Source organism: Chaetura pelagica, unplaced genomic scaffold (genome assembly GCF_000747805.2).
Source record: "Chaetura pelagica isolate M959 unplaced genomic scaffold, ChaPel_1.0 scaffold305, whole genome shotgun sequence".
NCBI lineage: Eukaryota > Metazoa > Chordata > Aves > Apodiformes > Apodidae > Chaetura > Chaetura pelagica.
In genome coordinates, this window is record NW_009953512.1 from 112,049 (window position 1) to 126,240 (window position 14,192).

Below are 14,192 nucleotides of genomic sequence, written 5' to 3' on the forward strand. Positions count from 1 at the left end.
TGCTGAACAAGCTCTAAAAAAACACAAGAGAAATAAAATAAGCTGAATAAAGCCCCAGGCCCCAAGCCCAGCTTGGCAGCAGGAGATGAACCAAAATATATGGGGTTTTTTTTTTCTGCACTTGAGCTTGGGATGGAAAACTGACATCACTGGAAGGGGAAAAGGAGTGACTGGGAGAGAGAGAAAAGGGCAGAGAGATAAAGGTCTCCCTGGTTATGGCTATTTTTGCTGGAGTGTGTTGGTGGGGTTTGGTGCCAGAGCCCTGAAGATGTCTCACCAGCATGCTGAAGCCCTGATGAGGGCTTTGAAGCTCCTCAAGGTCATCCCCAAAGGGCTCTGTTGATACTGTCCCAATTCCAGGGCATGCTCTGTGTCCCACCTACTCCCCGGCTGGGTCTACGGGGGCTTCGTGCCCACCACCCCCAGCTTCTCATCCCCCCATCAATATTCTCCTTGGGGATATTAATGAGGCTCTGCCCCTGGCAGTACCCCCAGGAGGAGGCAATGGGCCCCAGGATCCCAGCCCAGATCCGGGTCCAGCTCTGGTTCGGGCTGTCAGTGGATGAGAAGGAGTTCAACCAGTTCGCCGAGGGGAAGCTCTCTGTCTTCGCTGAAACCGTGAGCACCTGGCAGGGACCTCCCCCCCTTAAAGCCCTTTTTGTTCTCTCCAGTGTGGGCAGCAGCTCCACCACGGGTGGGGAGGGTGTGGAGTGGACCCGTGTGGGCACTGCCAGGTGGGGGTCACACCAGCACCCACCAACTGTGAGACAAAAGAGCTGTTTCCAGCAGCCTGGAGAGAAGGCTGGTGAAGAGCCATAAAGCCACATCTCTGCCACACAGCCACATCTCCTGCCCACTCTGGCTTCTTGTCAACTTCTGTCTGCTCAGGGGCAAATCTGGGGGTGCCCATGGCGGGGGGGGGAGGGTCTGGTGGGGGGTAGTTAGGCTCTTCCCTGTCCTCAGAATGGGGGTCTCCAGGAAGGAAGGGGTTATTCATGGGATTTCAAAAGAATTATTGATAGGACTTTGTGCCTCCAAGGTAAAAAAAAAACTCTGCTTTTGCTTCCCCAGTATGAGAACCAGGTCAAGCTGGCACTGGTGGGGAACTGGGGCACGACTGGCCTGACCTACCCCAAGTACTCAGACGTGACGGGCAGGATCAAGCTGCCCAAGGACAGTTTCCGCCCCTCCGCGGGCTGGACCTGGGCTGGGGACTGGTTCATCTGCCCGGAGAAAACGTGAGTGCTGGTTTTCTGTGGAGCACAGAGCCCGTGTGGGCTGTCCTGGGCACCCCAGCAACCTGAGCGGGGTGGGCAAGGCCACCCAGAAAGCTGGATGGAGATCTGAGGTGCCGCGGGGGTTCCTTGTTGCCCCTGGTGGGCAGCAACGCTGATGGGAAACACAAGATGTCCTTGGGGTGGTTGGGGGCTGCACAAGCTCTCGTGGAGAGGATGGACCCAGCTCACTGGGACACTGGGGAGCTGTGGAGGTGGGATCCCACTGGGGCACTGAGGGGGTGGTGGATGCTCAGCAGAGCTCTGCTGTCCTCTCACACTGGACCTACAACCTGCGTGTTGGGCTTCACCTGGGCCAGGTTGCTGGGGTCTCGTGGGAGCTTTGCTGGGTGCATCTGTGGTGGAAGAGGTTCAGGGTGGCTTTGGTGGCCTGGAGAGGAGGGAGGACATGCTGCTGACCACGCAGGGCTGGGAGGACTGGGAGGGGGAGCCCCTGACACCGAGCATCTCCCTGGGGTGCAGGTTGCTGCACGATGTGGACGCCGGGCACCTGAGCTTCGTGGAGGAGGTGTTTGAGAACGAGGTGAGGCTGCCTGGAGGCCAGTGGATCCACATGGCTGATGCCTACACTGATGTGGTAAGGACAAAGTGGGCAGGTGGGTGCTGAGCCACCACCCTGGGCTGCAGTGCCAGGAAACCCCCCAGGGGCTCAGGGGTTGTTTAGGCATCCGCTGGGCACTGATTGAGCAAACCCATTCCTGAATCCCACAGAATGGGGAGAAGGTCCTGCCAAAGGATGAGATTGAGTGTCCTCCAGGCTGGAAATGGGAAGACGTGGAGTGGGATACAGATCTCAACAGAGCTGTGGATGAAAAAGGTACAAGAAGGCAGTTGGGGGAGGCGTCCGTGTCATTTCCATCCCCTTCACTCTGCCCATTGGGATGTTTCCATCCACGGTCCCATCCAGCACGAGGGATGGTCACATCCTCTTGATGGCTATGTCAGCTGCCCTCCTGGATTCAGAGGTGGGGTCAGGCCCTGGGGGTCCCTTCTTTCCCTCAAGGCTGGGGCAGTGGGGTGGGCAACCACCTAGGAAACACTTCCCTTGCTGCTGGGGATAGACCAGGCTGTTCTTCTGGAAGACCCTTCCTGGTGAAACAGAAACGGGAAGCATCGGGCCAGAGAACATCTGAGGTGTTCATGAGGGATGGGGCTGCCTAAGGCAGGAAGAGTAGAGTCCCCAGGCTGTGACTTTGAGCCAAGGGCTGGTGGGACAGCATGAGTCCATCACCCGGGCACCCCCAGTGGGACACCTCTGTTAGGTACCAGCATCAGGGTCATTTTCCATGTGGACCAGCAAAACCGGGACAACACGTGTCTGGACAAACCTCTGCTCTCCAGGTTGTTCCAACCTGGATTTGTGTGCGAGGAGGGGTGAGGTGGGGGGAGGACTCTTCTCTGTCCCTCACCCAGCTGTCCCCTCTTTTCTCCAAGGCTGGGAATACGGCATCACCATCCCCCCGGAGCGCAAGCCCAAGGCCTGGGTGCCAGGCAGTTGGGGGGGGGGTCCGTGTCATTTCCATCCCCTTCACTCTGCCCATTGGGATGTTTCCATCCATGGTCCCATCCAGCACGAGGGATGGTCACATCCTCTTGATGGCTATGTCAGCTGCCCTCCTGGATTCAGAGGTGGGGTCAGGCCCTGGGGGTCCCTTCTTTCCCTCAAGGCTGGGGCAGTGGGGTGGGCAACCACCTAGGAAACACTTCCCTTGCTGCTGGGGATAGACCAGGCTGTTCTTCTGGAAGACCCTTCCTGGTGAAACAGAAACGGGAAGCATCGGGCCAGAGAACATCTGAGGTGTTCATGAGGGATGGGGCTGCCTAAGGCAGGAAGAGTAGAGTCCCCAGGCTGTGACTTTGAGCCAAGGGCTGGTGGGACAGCATGAGTCCATCACCCGGGCACCCCCAGTGGGACACCTCCGTTAGGTACCAGCATCAGGGTCATTTTCCATGTGGACCAGCAAAACCGGGACAACACGTGTCTGGACAAACCTCTGCTCTCCAGGTTGTTCCAACCTGGATTTGTGTGCGAGGAGGGGTGAGGTGGGGGGAGGACTCTTCTCTGTCCCTCACCCAGCTGTCCCCTCTTTTCTCCAAGGCTGGGAATACGGCATCACCATCCCCCCGGAGCGCAAGCCCAAGGCCTGGGTGCCAGCTGAGAAGATGTACCACACCAACCGGCGCCGGCGCTGGGTCCGGCTGCGCCGCAGGGACCTGGCCCAGATGGAGACCACGAGGAAGGTAGGGCAGGCCTGGGAGAAGAGGCTGAGAGCAGGCTGAGGGTCCCTGGCCGTGTCTCCGCGCGTGGAAGCGGAGGTGCTCGGCTTCCCGCAGAGACCTGCTGTGCTCCTGCCTGCTGCCCACGCTGGAGCAGCCTCTGTGCTTGGAGGTTGGGTTGGCATCTCCCAGGGGTGTAGCTGAGCCCACGGGTGGGGTGGTGAGGAACCCCCACGCGTGCCACGAGGCAGCTTGAGGGATGTGGGGCTGGCAGGAGTCCCGTCTGTCTCCTCTCCTGGTCCAGCTTTCCTCTAGGTGGTGCAGTTGGATTGCAAATGCCACCCCTGGGCTGCTGCTCTTCCCTTCCCCAGGACACTTTCCTCCCTCTCCAGCATTTTTTTTCCCCCTAGATAATTGTGGCTGGAAAACACGGAATGCAAAGTGTCACACGGAGGTGACGCAGCTCAGGGAAGAAAAAGCCCTCATGGGCTTGTGACCCAAGGCCCGGGGAGAAGTTCCCAGGGGTGGCAAAGCTGTAGTGGCTCTGGGAGGGGTCGGAAGTGGAGGACGGGCTGAAAAGATGGAAGCACAGATGGTAGCCAGGTCTGGGCAGGATCTGACCTCCTCCTGCTCAGCACGGGCAGCCCCCAGCCCAGCCAGACCCTTCTCCAAGTGGGGTTCACCCCTGGGACTGGACGAAGGGCTGAATGGTGGTGGACTTGGCAGTGCTGGGTTAACAGCAGGACTGTATCCACGCGTGCCACGAGGCAGCTTGAGGGATGTGGGGCTGGCAGGAGTCCCGTCTGTCTCCTCTCCTGGTCCAGCTTTCCTCTAGGTGGTGCAGTTGGATTGCAAATGCCACCCCTGGGCTGCTGCTCTTCCCTTCCCCAGGACACTTTCCTCCCTCTCCAGCATTTTTTTTCCCCCTAGATAATTGTGGCTGGAAAACACGGAATGCAAAGTGTCACACGGAGGTGACGCAGCTCAGGGAAGAAAAAGCCCTCATGGGCTTGTGACCCAAGGCCCGGGGAGAAGTTCCCAGGGGTGGCAAAGCTGTAGTGGCTCTGGGAGGGGTCGGAAGTGGAGGACGGGCTGAAAAGATGGAAGCACAGATGGTAGCCAGGTCTGGGCAGGATCTGACCTCCTCCTGCTCAGCACGGGCAGCCCCCAGCCCAGCCAGACCCTTCTCCAAGTGGGGTTCACCCCTGGGACTGGACGAAGGGCTGAATGGTGGTGGACTTGGCAGTGCTGGGTTAACAGCAGGACTGTATCACCTTAAGGGTGTTTTCCAACTGATTCCATGATTCTAAGCTGGGGGGGAGGGATGTGGGGGTAGGACAGTTGGCAACACCTTGAAGAGGTTGGGCTCATAGAATCACAGGGGTTGGAAGGGACCTGTGAAGGTCATGCATTTCAACCCCCCTGCCAGAGCAGGACCAAAAAAAAACCCAACTAGGGCAGGTCATTCAGGCATCCAGACAGGTCTGGAGAGTCTCCAGAGAAGGAGCCTCCCCAGGCTCTCTGGGCAGCCTGTCCCAGGGCTGGGTGGGCACCTTGACCCTCGCAGACCCCACAGCTTTGGCTGTACCTGGGAGGGGTGCACCTTAAGGGTGTTTTCCAACTGATTCCATGATTCTAAGCTGGGGGGGAGGGATGTGGGGGTAGGACAGTTGGCAACACCTTGAAGAGGTTGGGCTCATAGAATCACAGGGGTTGGAAGGGACCTGTGAAGGTCATGCAGTTCAACCCCCCTGCCAGAGCAGGACCAAAAAAAAACCCAACTAGGGCAGGTCATTCAGGCATCCAGACAGGTCTGGAGAGTCTCCAGAGAAGGAGCCTCCCCAGGCTCTCTGGGCAGCCTGTCCCAGGGCTGGGTGGGCACCTTGACCCTCGCAGACCCCACAGCTTTGGCTGTACCTGGGAGGGGTGCACCTTAAGGGTGTTTTCCAACTGATTCCATGATTCCCAAAAAACCCCCCCAAAAACCCAACGAAACAACCCCAAAAAGCTGGGTCCCGGGGAAGCCAGGCTGGGTCTGCTCGGAGCTGGGGCAGAACCCGTTCCCAGCCGCGCGTTCCCGGCTGCTCCTGGTCGGGTCAGGATTCTGGGCTTTCTTTGTACCTGGGGTTTATAGACTCACAGAATCACCCTGGTTGGAAGGGACCTTGAAGATCCATCCATAACCCAACTCCCCCTGCCATAACCTGATTTACCCCTTCAGTGCTGAACTCATGTCCCTCAGCACCACATCTATGTTGCTTTTGAACACTTCAGGGATGGTGACTCCACCACCTCCCTGGGCAGCCTGTGCCACTGTCCAACCACTCTGGGTAAAGAAATTCTTCCTAATACCCAGTCCAACCCCCCCTGGTGCAGCTTCAGGCCATTCCTCTGGTCCTGCTGTTATTCCCTTGGGAGCAGAGCCCAACTCCCACCTCCCTACACCCTCCTTCCAGGCAGTTGTAGAGAGCACTGTGGTCTCCCCTCAGCCTCCTCTTCTTCAGACTAAACAATCCCAGTTTCACAATCCTTTGGCTTTTCCAATGACTAAATGGGAACCAAGCACAGCAGCACAAAGCCCCTATTATAGGGCTTGTTATCTGCATATTTTTTTTTCCCCCCATTTTGGCTGTTCTCCCCCTTCCCCTGCCCTGTGCTCCCCTCTGCCCAGCCCTGGAGCCCAGCAGCCCCTCGGGGACACCAGCTGCTCCAGGATGAGCCCTCAGCTCACACTGGCTCCACCCGGGGAGGGGGGGGTCCTGGCTGCCACCCACCCCCAGGGGCTTCTTCCCACCCTGGGGGTGGGGGGAAGGCAGGGGAGGCAGTGCTGGAGGTTCCTTGTAAACCCTCAGCACAACCTGGCTGCCCTAAATCCAGCACAAACCCCAGGGCTTCCTTCCCAACGTCACGGGAATGGTCATTCCCACTGGGAAAGGCAAGGAGGGCTCTGCAGACCACCTAAGGTCCTGATGTGTTTTTGGGGCTCAGCAGCTCCAGGCTCTGGAAACTGCATCCCAGACCCATTGTTTTGTCTGTCTTTCTATCTCTCTTTCTCTCCCTTTCCTTCCCTCTCTCTCTCTCCCTCCCTTCCTCCCTCCTTCCTTTTCTTTTCCTTCAAACACCCCTCCTGTCTCTCCCCTGCATTCCATAACTGAAACCTATTTAAAGATCAGATTTACACTCTCCAGGAAGTTACCTGGAGGCTCCTTTTCCCACACCTCAAGATTTCCAGCTGAATGCAGCAATTGGCAGGTGACAAAAGGCCACCACAAGAAGGGGGAAGAGCCATGGCCCAGGTCAGCCCAGGCTCCCCCTGGGCAGTGAATGGGACATTTGGCTGCAGTTGACACCTTCTGTGTCACTGTTCAGAAAGTTTATGCTCCATTAATTGTGCTTGCAAAGGGATTTAGTGAAATGCCAGTAACTGCTGCTCCAAGAATGAGGAGCTTCGTGGAGAGGCTTTTCAGTGTGGGTGAGATGCTGGGAGGTGACCCTGGGGCTGATTGTGTTGCTGTGTCCTCTTCCCTCCCAGCACAGCACGGATCAGGAGCTGGGTCCTTCCTGCCCTTTGGGGCAGAAGAGCCTGAGGGTCCCTCCATGGGGAAGCCAGAAGTTCTCTTGGACACCCATGTCTGGAGGACACCCTCCCCTCTGGGTGTGGGTCCTGGCATGTCTGACCTTGCTTTGCCTTCTCTTGCAGGGAGGAGTGACAGATGACAAGAGTGATGATGGCAAATCCATCTCCACCCTCAGTTTTGGTGTCAACAGACCCACCATCTCGTGCATATTTGACTGTAAGGCCCTGAGGGGCAGAGGGGAGGGTGCAATCCCCTGCAGCCAGTCCTGGCATGGAGGTCTCTGCTGGGGGGACCCTGCAGCTGAGCATTTCCCACCCTCTTCCTCTCACCCACCTCCAGTGAATCATAGAATAATGGAAACACAGAAGGGTCTGGGTTGGAAGGGACCTTAAAGACCATCAGGTTCCAACTCCCTGCATGGGCAGGGACACCTCCCAGCAGCCCAGGCTGCTCCAAGCCCCATCCAGCCTGCCCTTCAACACCCCCAGGGATGGGGCAGCCACAGCTTCCCTGGGCAACCTGGGCCAGGCTCTCCCCACCCTCACAGCCCAGAATTTCTCCCTCCCATCTCAGCTCCAGCTCCCTCTGCCAGCTGGAAACCCTTCCCCCTGCTCCCATCCCTCCCTGCCCTTGTCCCAAGCCCCTCCCCAGCTCTCCTGGAACCCCTTCAGGCACTGGAAGCTGCTCTCAGGTCTCCCTGGAGCCTTCTCTTCTCCAGGCTGAACACCCCAACTCTCCCAGCCTGGCTCCAGAGCAGAGCTGCTCCAGCCCTCCCAGCATCTTTGTGGCCCATCCATGAAGGTGGATGGAAATTGAGGGGTGGGAAAGGTGTTCCCCCTGGGAATATCAACATGCTCAGGGCTTGGTGCTCCCTTGGGGTGCCATGGGGAGGACCAAGCCCTCAGACAGCAGCCTGGGGCTGGTCAAAAACCCCAGCAATTCCCTTGACACCCCACACTCATCTCTGGACTCATCTCTGGGTTGTTTCTCACCCCCCTGCCCAGGTGGGAACAGGTACCACCTCCGCTGCTACATGTACCAAGCACGGGACCTGATGGCCATGGACAAGGACAGCTTTTCAGGTAAGGCCAGAAACCCAGGCCCACCTCTTGGTGCTTGTCATTAGTGCTGTAAGGAATGCCAGGGAACAGAGGGGGCTGGAAAACCACTCTCGGGGTGTTGATTGGGGTGACAGGGAGGGCTGCTGGGCAGCCTGGCAGCAGGGGACAGCGGGCCGAGGCTCCCCAGGCAGCCACCCTGGAGCTCCAGTCCCCAGCAGCAAAACCAGCAAAAAACAGAAGGAAAAAAAAAAGAGTTTGAAGAATTTTTATGTAAGAAACCAACCAGAAACCACAGGTGCCCCAGGTTGGGTGTGAGTCAGAGCTGTTTGCTTTGCTGATGGCTCCTTCTCCCTGAGCCGAGGTGATGCTGGAAGCCAAGCAAGGCTGGGCAGCAGGCAGCCCGGGGGCAGGACAGAGCAACCTAGAGCAGAGGGCAGGGTGGTTCTGGTGGCAGCCAGCCAGCCAGCCATCCCCCTGGGCAGGGTGAGAGCTGGGAGCAGCACAGAGGGCACTGGGCTGGGGTTGAGATGATGGAGGACGGGGCGGAAACCTCAGTGGGATGTGCTCGGAGAAATTCAGACAGGTGTAAGCAGGACCTGGGAGCAGACAGGGACCTTCTTCTGAGTCCTCACCAAGTTCCTGGCTGGATGGATGTGCCCTTGGCATCCAGCTTGCTCCCAGCTGGTTGCATCCTGGCCGCCCTCATTCAGCAGCCTCCTGGGACTGGGGTTTGTGGAGGGCACTTGTGCCATGGTTTGGAGAAGGGACCAAGGCTGAAGAACAGAGACTCTGTTTATTAGGAATGAAATAACTGGTTGAAAATATGGCTGGAAAGGAAAAATCCTAACAGTGGCAAAGCTGGGAAATGGTTCATGTCTGTTTTCATGACCAAACACTAAACTGAGCTGCTGCTCCTCTGTGCTCCATCCTGGAAACTTTGCAAGGGGGCTGGGAGGCAACAGCTGGGGGGTCTCCTTGATGGAGCTGATGTCTGAACCAGGCATCCTTCAGACCCTACTGTAAAAAATGTCCCTTCATGGAAAAAAGTGTGGTCCCAGGTGGAGAAAATGGTGTTCTGGGCATTGAGGAAGGTGCTTCCCATGTTCTGCAGCTCAACATGTCCCTAGCACAGCATCAGGCACTTTGGGAACTGCCAGGCTTGAGCTGATGTGGGTGGGATGTCCCTTGCTGAGCTCATGTTCTCTGGGTTAGGAAATCAGCTCAAGAGTAAGATACTGCTCTGCTGTCACTTGGTGCCCCAAGGTGCTTGGGTGAGAGGGTTTGGTTTGAGGAGCATTTCCTTTGGGGAAATGACTGGGGGTGGGGGGACGTGCCAGGAATGGTCCTGCATGTTGGACCTAAGCAGGAACCAGCCCCCTGGCAGCTGGAGGTTCTCACACCCTCTTCCCTATGGGCTGGGCCACCTCAGCTGGGTGACTCTGTGACCCTGGTGACAAAAGCTGCCTTTGCCACCCCATTACTGCTCTGCATTTTGAGGTGGGGCAGCAGGACAGTGGGGATGTTGCTGTTTTACTTTGGACTCCGAGCTGGGGCAATACAAGAAGTTCTCCATCAGTTTATAGATCATCAAATCATTTTTTCTTGGAAAAAAGCCTTTAGGATCCTCCAGTCCAACCCTTCCCCCAGCCCTGCCCAGGCCCCACTGCCCCACGTCCCTCAGCACCATCTCCAGGGCTTGGAAACCCCTCCAGGGATGGGGACTCCCCCCCTGCCCTGGGCAGCCTGGGCCAGGCCCTGACAACCCTTGCCAGGCAGGAATTGTTCCCCAGATCCAACCTCCACCTCCCCTGGCACAACTTGAGGACATTTCCTCTTATCCTATCACTTCTTTGTTGGGAGAAGGGTTGATTTCCACCTCACTGCAACCTCCAGTACCTGGTGGCAGGGTCCACATCTGAGATGTGAGGAGGTTCCTGGGGTGTGTGTCCCCCTGGGATCCCCCCAGCATCCCTCCAAAGCTGGCACTGGCTGGCTGCAGAGGGGCTGGGTGTGGGTTTGGGGGGGAGGGATCTGGGGATGCAGGGACAGATCCCAAAAGCCTCTCAGCACAGGGACAACTGGGCATCACCATCCTGGGCAGCAGGACCACAGTCCTGGGGGGGGGGGGGGGGGCGCCTGTGCCCCCTTGAAGCAGAGGGGCCTGAGCGGGGGTGAGGGGGGGAAAGGTGGGCAGAAATACCCTGGAGAGGTGCAGAGCACCCAAACAATCACCCAGTGTCTGCACCCAGAGAGGTCCCCTCTCCCCTCCAGCCCCACAAAGGCTTTGTTGTTGGGAGTGGTGGGGACCGAGGGGTGATGTCATGGGGAGCAGGGAGGGGAGGGGACAACCTGCCTTTGGAACAACCTGGCCAAGGACAACATGAGTAACAACATGCCACGACGTGGAGTGGTGACCTCCCCCCCTGCCCCAACAAAGCACAAAGGAGTTCATGGAGGGGACTTTGCACCGTTAGAAAAACAAACCTTCTCTGCACACCCGGGGCTGAACAAAGGGGCTTTATGGGGCCTCCTTCAAGAAGAAGAAGAGGGGGGGGGGAAAGGAAAAAGAGCAAAATAGCAACCCCAAATCCATGGGGTGTTTGGTTTTTTTTTTGGTTTACTGTCACGCATTCTGGCTGGAACAAAAAGTGTGTGAGTGGGAAAGGTTCTTCCCAGTGGGAATGGGGCTCCTGGAGCTGCCCCTGTGCAGGCAGCGTGGACACCAAGAAGGAAAACACACCCCCTTGGTACCCCCCTCATCTCTGGAAGAGGGGATGGAGGGTGGGAGATGCCACCCTGCTCAGCCAACCCCCCGTTCAGGTGTCTGGGGATGCTGCTCCCCTTCCAGGGTAGGCAGGGCATGTTCTGCTCCCAGCGCAAGCTCAGTCTCCTGCTGGTGGTGATGGTGGGATGTGCAGGCTGTTCTGGGGATCTCCAGGCTGTTCTGGGGATCTCCTGGGGCTGTGGGGGGTTTTGGAGGGTCTGCCACGATCCTGGCTGTTGGCAGGTCTCTTGGGACTGGTTTTGGGGTGGCCTGGGTGGTACCCTGCTGCATGGGTCTTGTACCCTGTGCTCTGTGTCTTGTGGTGGCCTGTGGTGCTGGGTGCCAGCTGGGGGAGGTGGCCTGTGTCCTTCCAAAAAGGCCTGTGTTGTCTCCTGGAGCTGTGGATGTTGGGCTTTGCAGGCAGCCAGAGCTCAGAGGTCCACCTGGGACTGGCCAGGTGGGGTGCAGCAACCGTGGGGGTCTCATCCCTGTCATGGACCATTTGTTACTGTCAGGTTATGAGGGGTGCTCAGTCTCCATGGGGGCTTATAATGGGACCCTACATGTTTTGAGCCTCTCAGCCAGCTCCTGATCCTGGTTCTGCCACTGCCTGTCCTGTTCCATGCCCAGCCCCACCTCCAGTGCAGGCTGGATGCCCACAGCAGCTCTGGGCCACGTGCTCTTTGCAGCTGTCTGGCAGGGAAGGTGTTGGAGAGGGGCTCAGGTTTCACATCTCTGCTAATTCATAGAATCATGGACTCATAGAATCATTAAGAGACATTCCAGATCACCAAGTCCAACCATAAATTGGTCTCAGGCTTCCTGTGTTAATTGCACTGGTTGTCAAGGGAGGAGACATTGGCCTGATTCTCTTCTCAGCTGGAATTGCCTGGGACATGGTGGGAAATGTCACTGGTGCTTCAGAAAGACTCACAGCTCCTTCAGCCTGTTCAGGGTCTGCACAGCCCATTGGGACATGGATGACTACGAGTTTCTTTCTCCTTTCTAGACCAGTAGCTCTAACTCATCCCTTGCCTCTTGTCTAACATCTCTTGCAGATCCTTATGCCATTGTCTCCTTCCTCCACCAAAGCCAAAAGACAGTGGTGATCAAGAACACCCTGAACCCCACCTGGGACCAGACACTCATCTTCTATGAGATAGAGATCTTTGGGGACCCTCAGAAAGTATCTGACTCTCCTCCCAACATTGTGGTGGAAATATATGACCAAGACACCTACGTAAGTGTGTTGGGGTGAGGTGGATCTCCATGGGGTGAGTGTGCTGGGGCAGGTGGGACAAACGTTGTCCCTGCCCTCTGGGGAGCAATGCTGGAGCACCTCTGGGTGGCTCACAAGTCGAGCTGGACACTCAGAAGACAAAAAATGTGGCAAATAGCTCTGCTGGTGGTGTCCTTGGTGGCCATGCTCTGGTTCCCAAAGCTGCAGCTGCTTGAGCAGAGAGGCCACATAAAATGATGGGGGTTGTTAAAGTGTTTCCTCGTGGAAAAGGCTTGGAGCAGGAGGTGAAGCAGCCATGTGAGTAGGGGACTCTGCACTGGTGTTTGCTCAAAGGTGCCCAAAGGGCCTCGTAGTGGTGGCACCTGGGGGGCTGGGGAGAGAACTGGGAGTCTTTCCTGGGAAAACCGGACGTCATAAGAGCAGAAGGGGTTTTGGGCAGAGTGTGAGAGCAGTGAACAAGGGAAAAGCACTTAGAACAGACCTTGGGAATGTCTCGGGGACCTCTCAGGAGCCCTTCTGCCCTCCCTCCTCCAAAAGACACCAGCAGGAAGCAGCAAAGGCAACCAAAGATCCCGTTGAGACCAGAGAACGGGCTTTTCAGGAGCTGCTGGTATTTGATGTCATACTCAGAGCTCCTGCTCTGGGAATGAGGTGCTACTTGCAGGAATCTCACCTCCCTTGGAGCCAGAATGCACCAGGAGGAGCACGTTCCCAGCCCTGCAGGGAGGGGGTTGAAACTTGGGTCTACGTGGGCATCAAACCCACTTGTTCTGTTTCTCTGAACTGGTCCCGTAACGGTTCAGACACCGAGCCCCGTTTTCGGGTGGCAGGGTCTTGGCTGAGATGTGGGTGCATGATGACAGGCCCTGCCAGGAGGTGGGGTGGGGAGGGGGCTCCCCATGCCTGTGGTTGCCTTTCAGGGTGCAGACGAGTTCATGGGGCGCTGCATTTGCAAGCCCAGCCTGGCAGCGTCGCCGCGGCTCTCCTGGCACCCGGTCACCAGGGGCAGCAGGAAGGTCGGGGAGCTGCTGGCTGCCTTCCAGCTGATTCAGAGGGAGAAGGTGAGGTCCCCACCTGGCCCCCTGACACTGGGTACTTTCCTGTGTGACAGAGCCCTGGGCCAGGCTGCCCAGAGAGGCTGTGGAGTCTCCTTCTCTGGAGGCATTCAACCCCACCTGGACACGTTCCTGTGTGATGTGCTCTGGGTGCCCCTGCTCTGGCAGGGGGGTTGGGCTGGGGGAGCTTTCCAGGTCCCTTCCAACCCCTGGGATTCTGTGATTCTTCCTTTGGAGTCTCTCAACACCCAGAGGGATCCAACCTTTGCTTGGCACCGAGTTGTGTCCACCTGGGCTCCATCCCTGGGGGTGTTGAAGGGCAGGTTGGATGGGGCTTGGAGCAGCCTGGGCTGGTGGGAGGTGTCCCTGCCCATGCAGGGGTGGGACTGGGTGAGCTTTAAGGTCCCTTCCAACCCAAACCAGTCTGGGGTTCTATGGGCTCAGCAGCTCTGTGGCTGCCTGTGCTCAGTTTCTGCTCTGGGCAGACCCAGCTGTGACACTCAGCACAGGGCTGTGATGGGACACATTTAGCAGAGCTGGTGGGAAGGGGCTCAGTGCTGGGCTGAAGCCTGGGGAGAGGATCTCTAAATCCCAATCAAAGTGTGTGTTCTTTCTCCCCACAGCCAGCTGTCCACCACATCCCAGGATTTGAGGTAATGCCTTTCTCCTCTTTGCAGCTCCTCAGCCCAGACTTGGCCACAAAGATGCTGGGAGGGCTGGAGCAGCTCTGGAGCCAGGCTGGGAGAGTTGGGGTGTTCAGCCTGGAGAAGAGAAGGCTCCAGGGAGACCTCAGAGCAGCTTCCAGTGCCTGAAGGGGCTCCAGGAAAGCTGGGGAGGGGCTTGGGACAAGGGCAGGGAGGGATGGGATGAGGGGGATGGATGAGAAGTGGGAGAGGGAGATTGAGGTTGGAGATGAGGAGGGAATTCTTTGGTGTGAGGGTGGTGAGAGCCTGGCCCAGGTTGCCCAGGGAAGCTGTGGCTG

The 14,192-nt window shown here is 57.7% G+C and overlaps 1 protein-coding gene across 1 annotated transcript in view; it reads left to right on the forward strand.

The window, feature by feature from the left end:
- Positions 1-14,192, forward strand: part of DYSF (dysferlin) — a 109,488-nt gene that overhangs the window by 30,977 nt on the left and 64,319 nt on the right. The window contains 10 exon segments of the mRNA XM_009999467.1: positions 487-618; positions 1,072-1,238; positions 1,758-1,872; positions 2,007-2,112; positions 3,394-3,536; positions 7,213-7,306; positions 8,095-8,172; positions 11,974-12,155; positions 13,076-13,216; positions 13,834-13,863. Of these exon segments, the coding sequence (XP_009997769.1) occupies positions 487-618; positions 1,072-1,238; positions 1,758-1,872; positions 2,007-2,112; positions 3,394-3,536; positions 7,213-7,306; positions 8,095-8,172; positions 11,974-12,155; positions 13,076-13,216; positions 13,834-13,863 (1,188 nt within the window).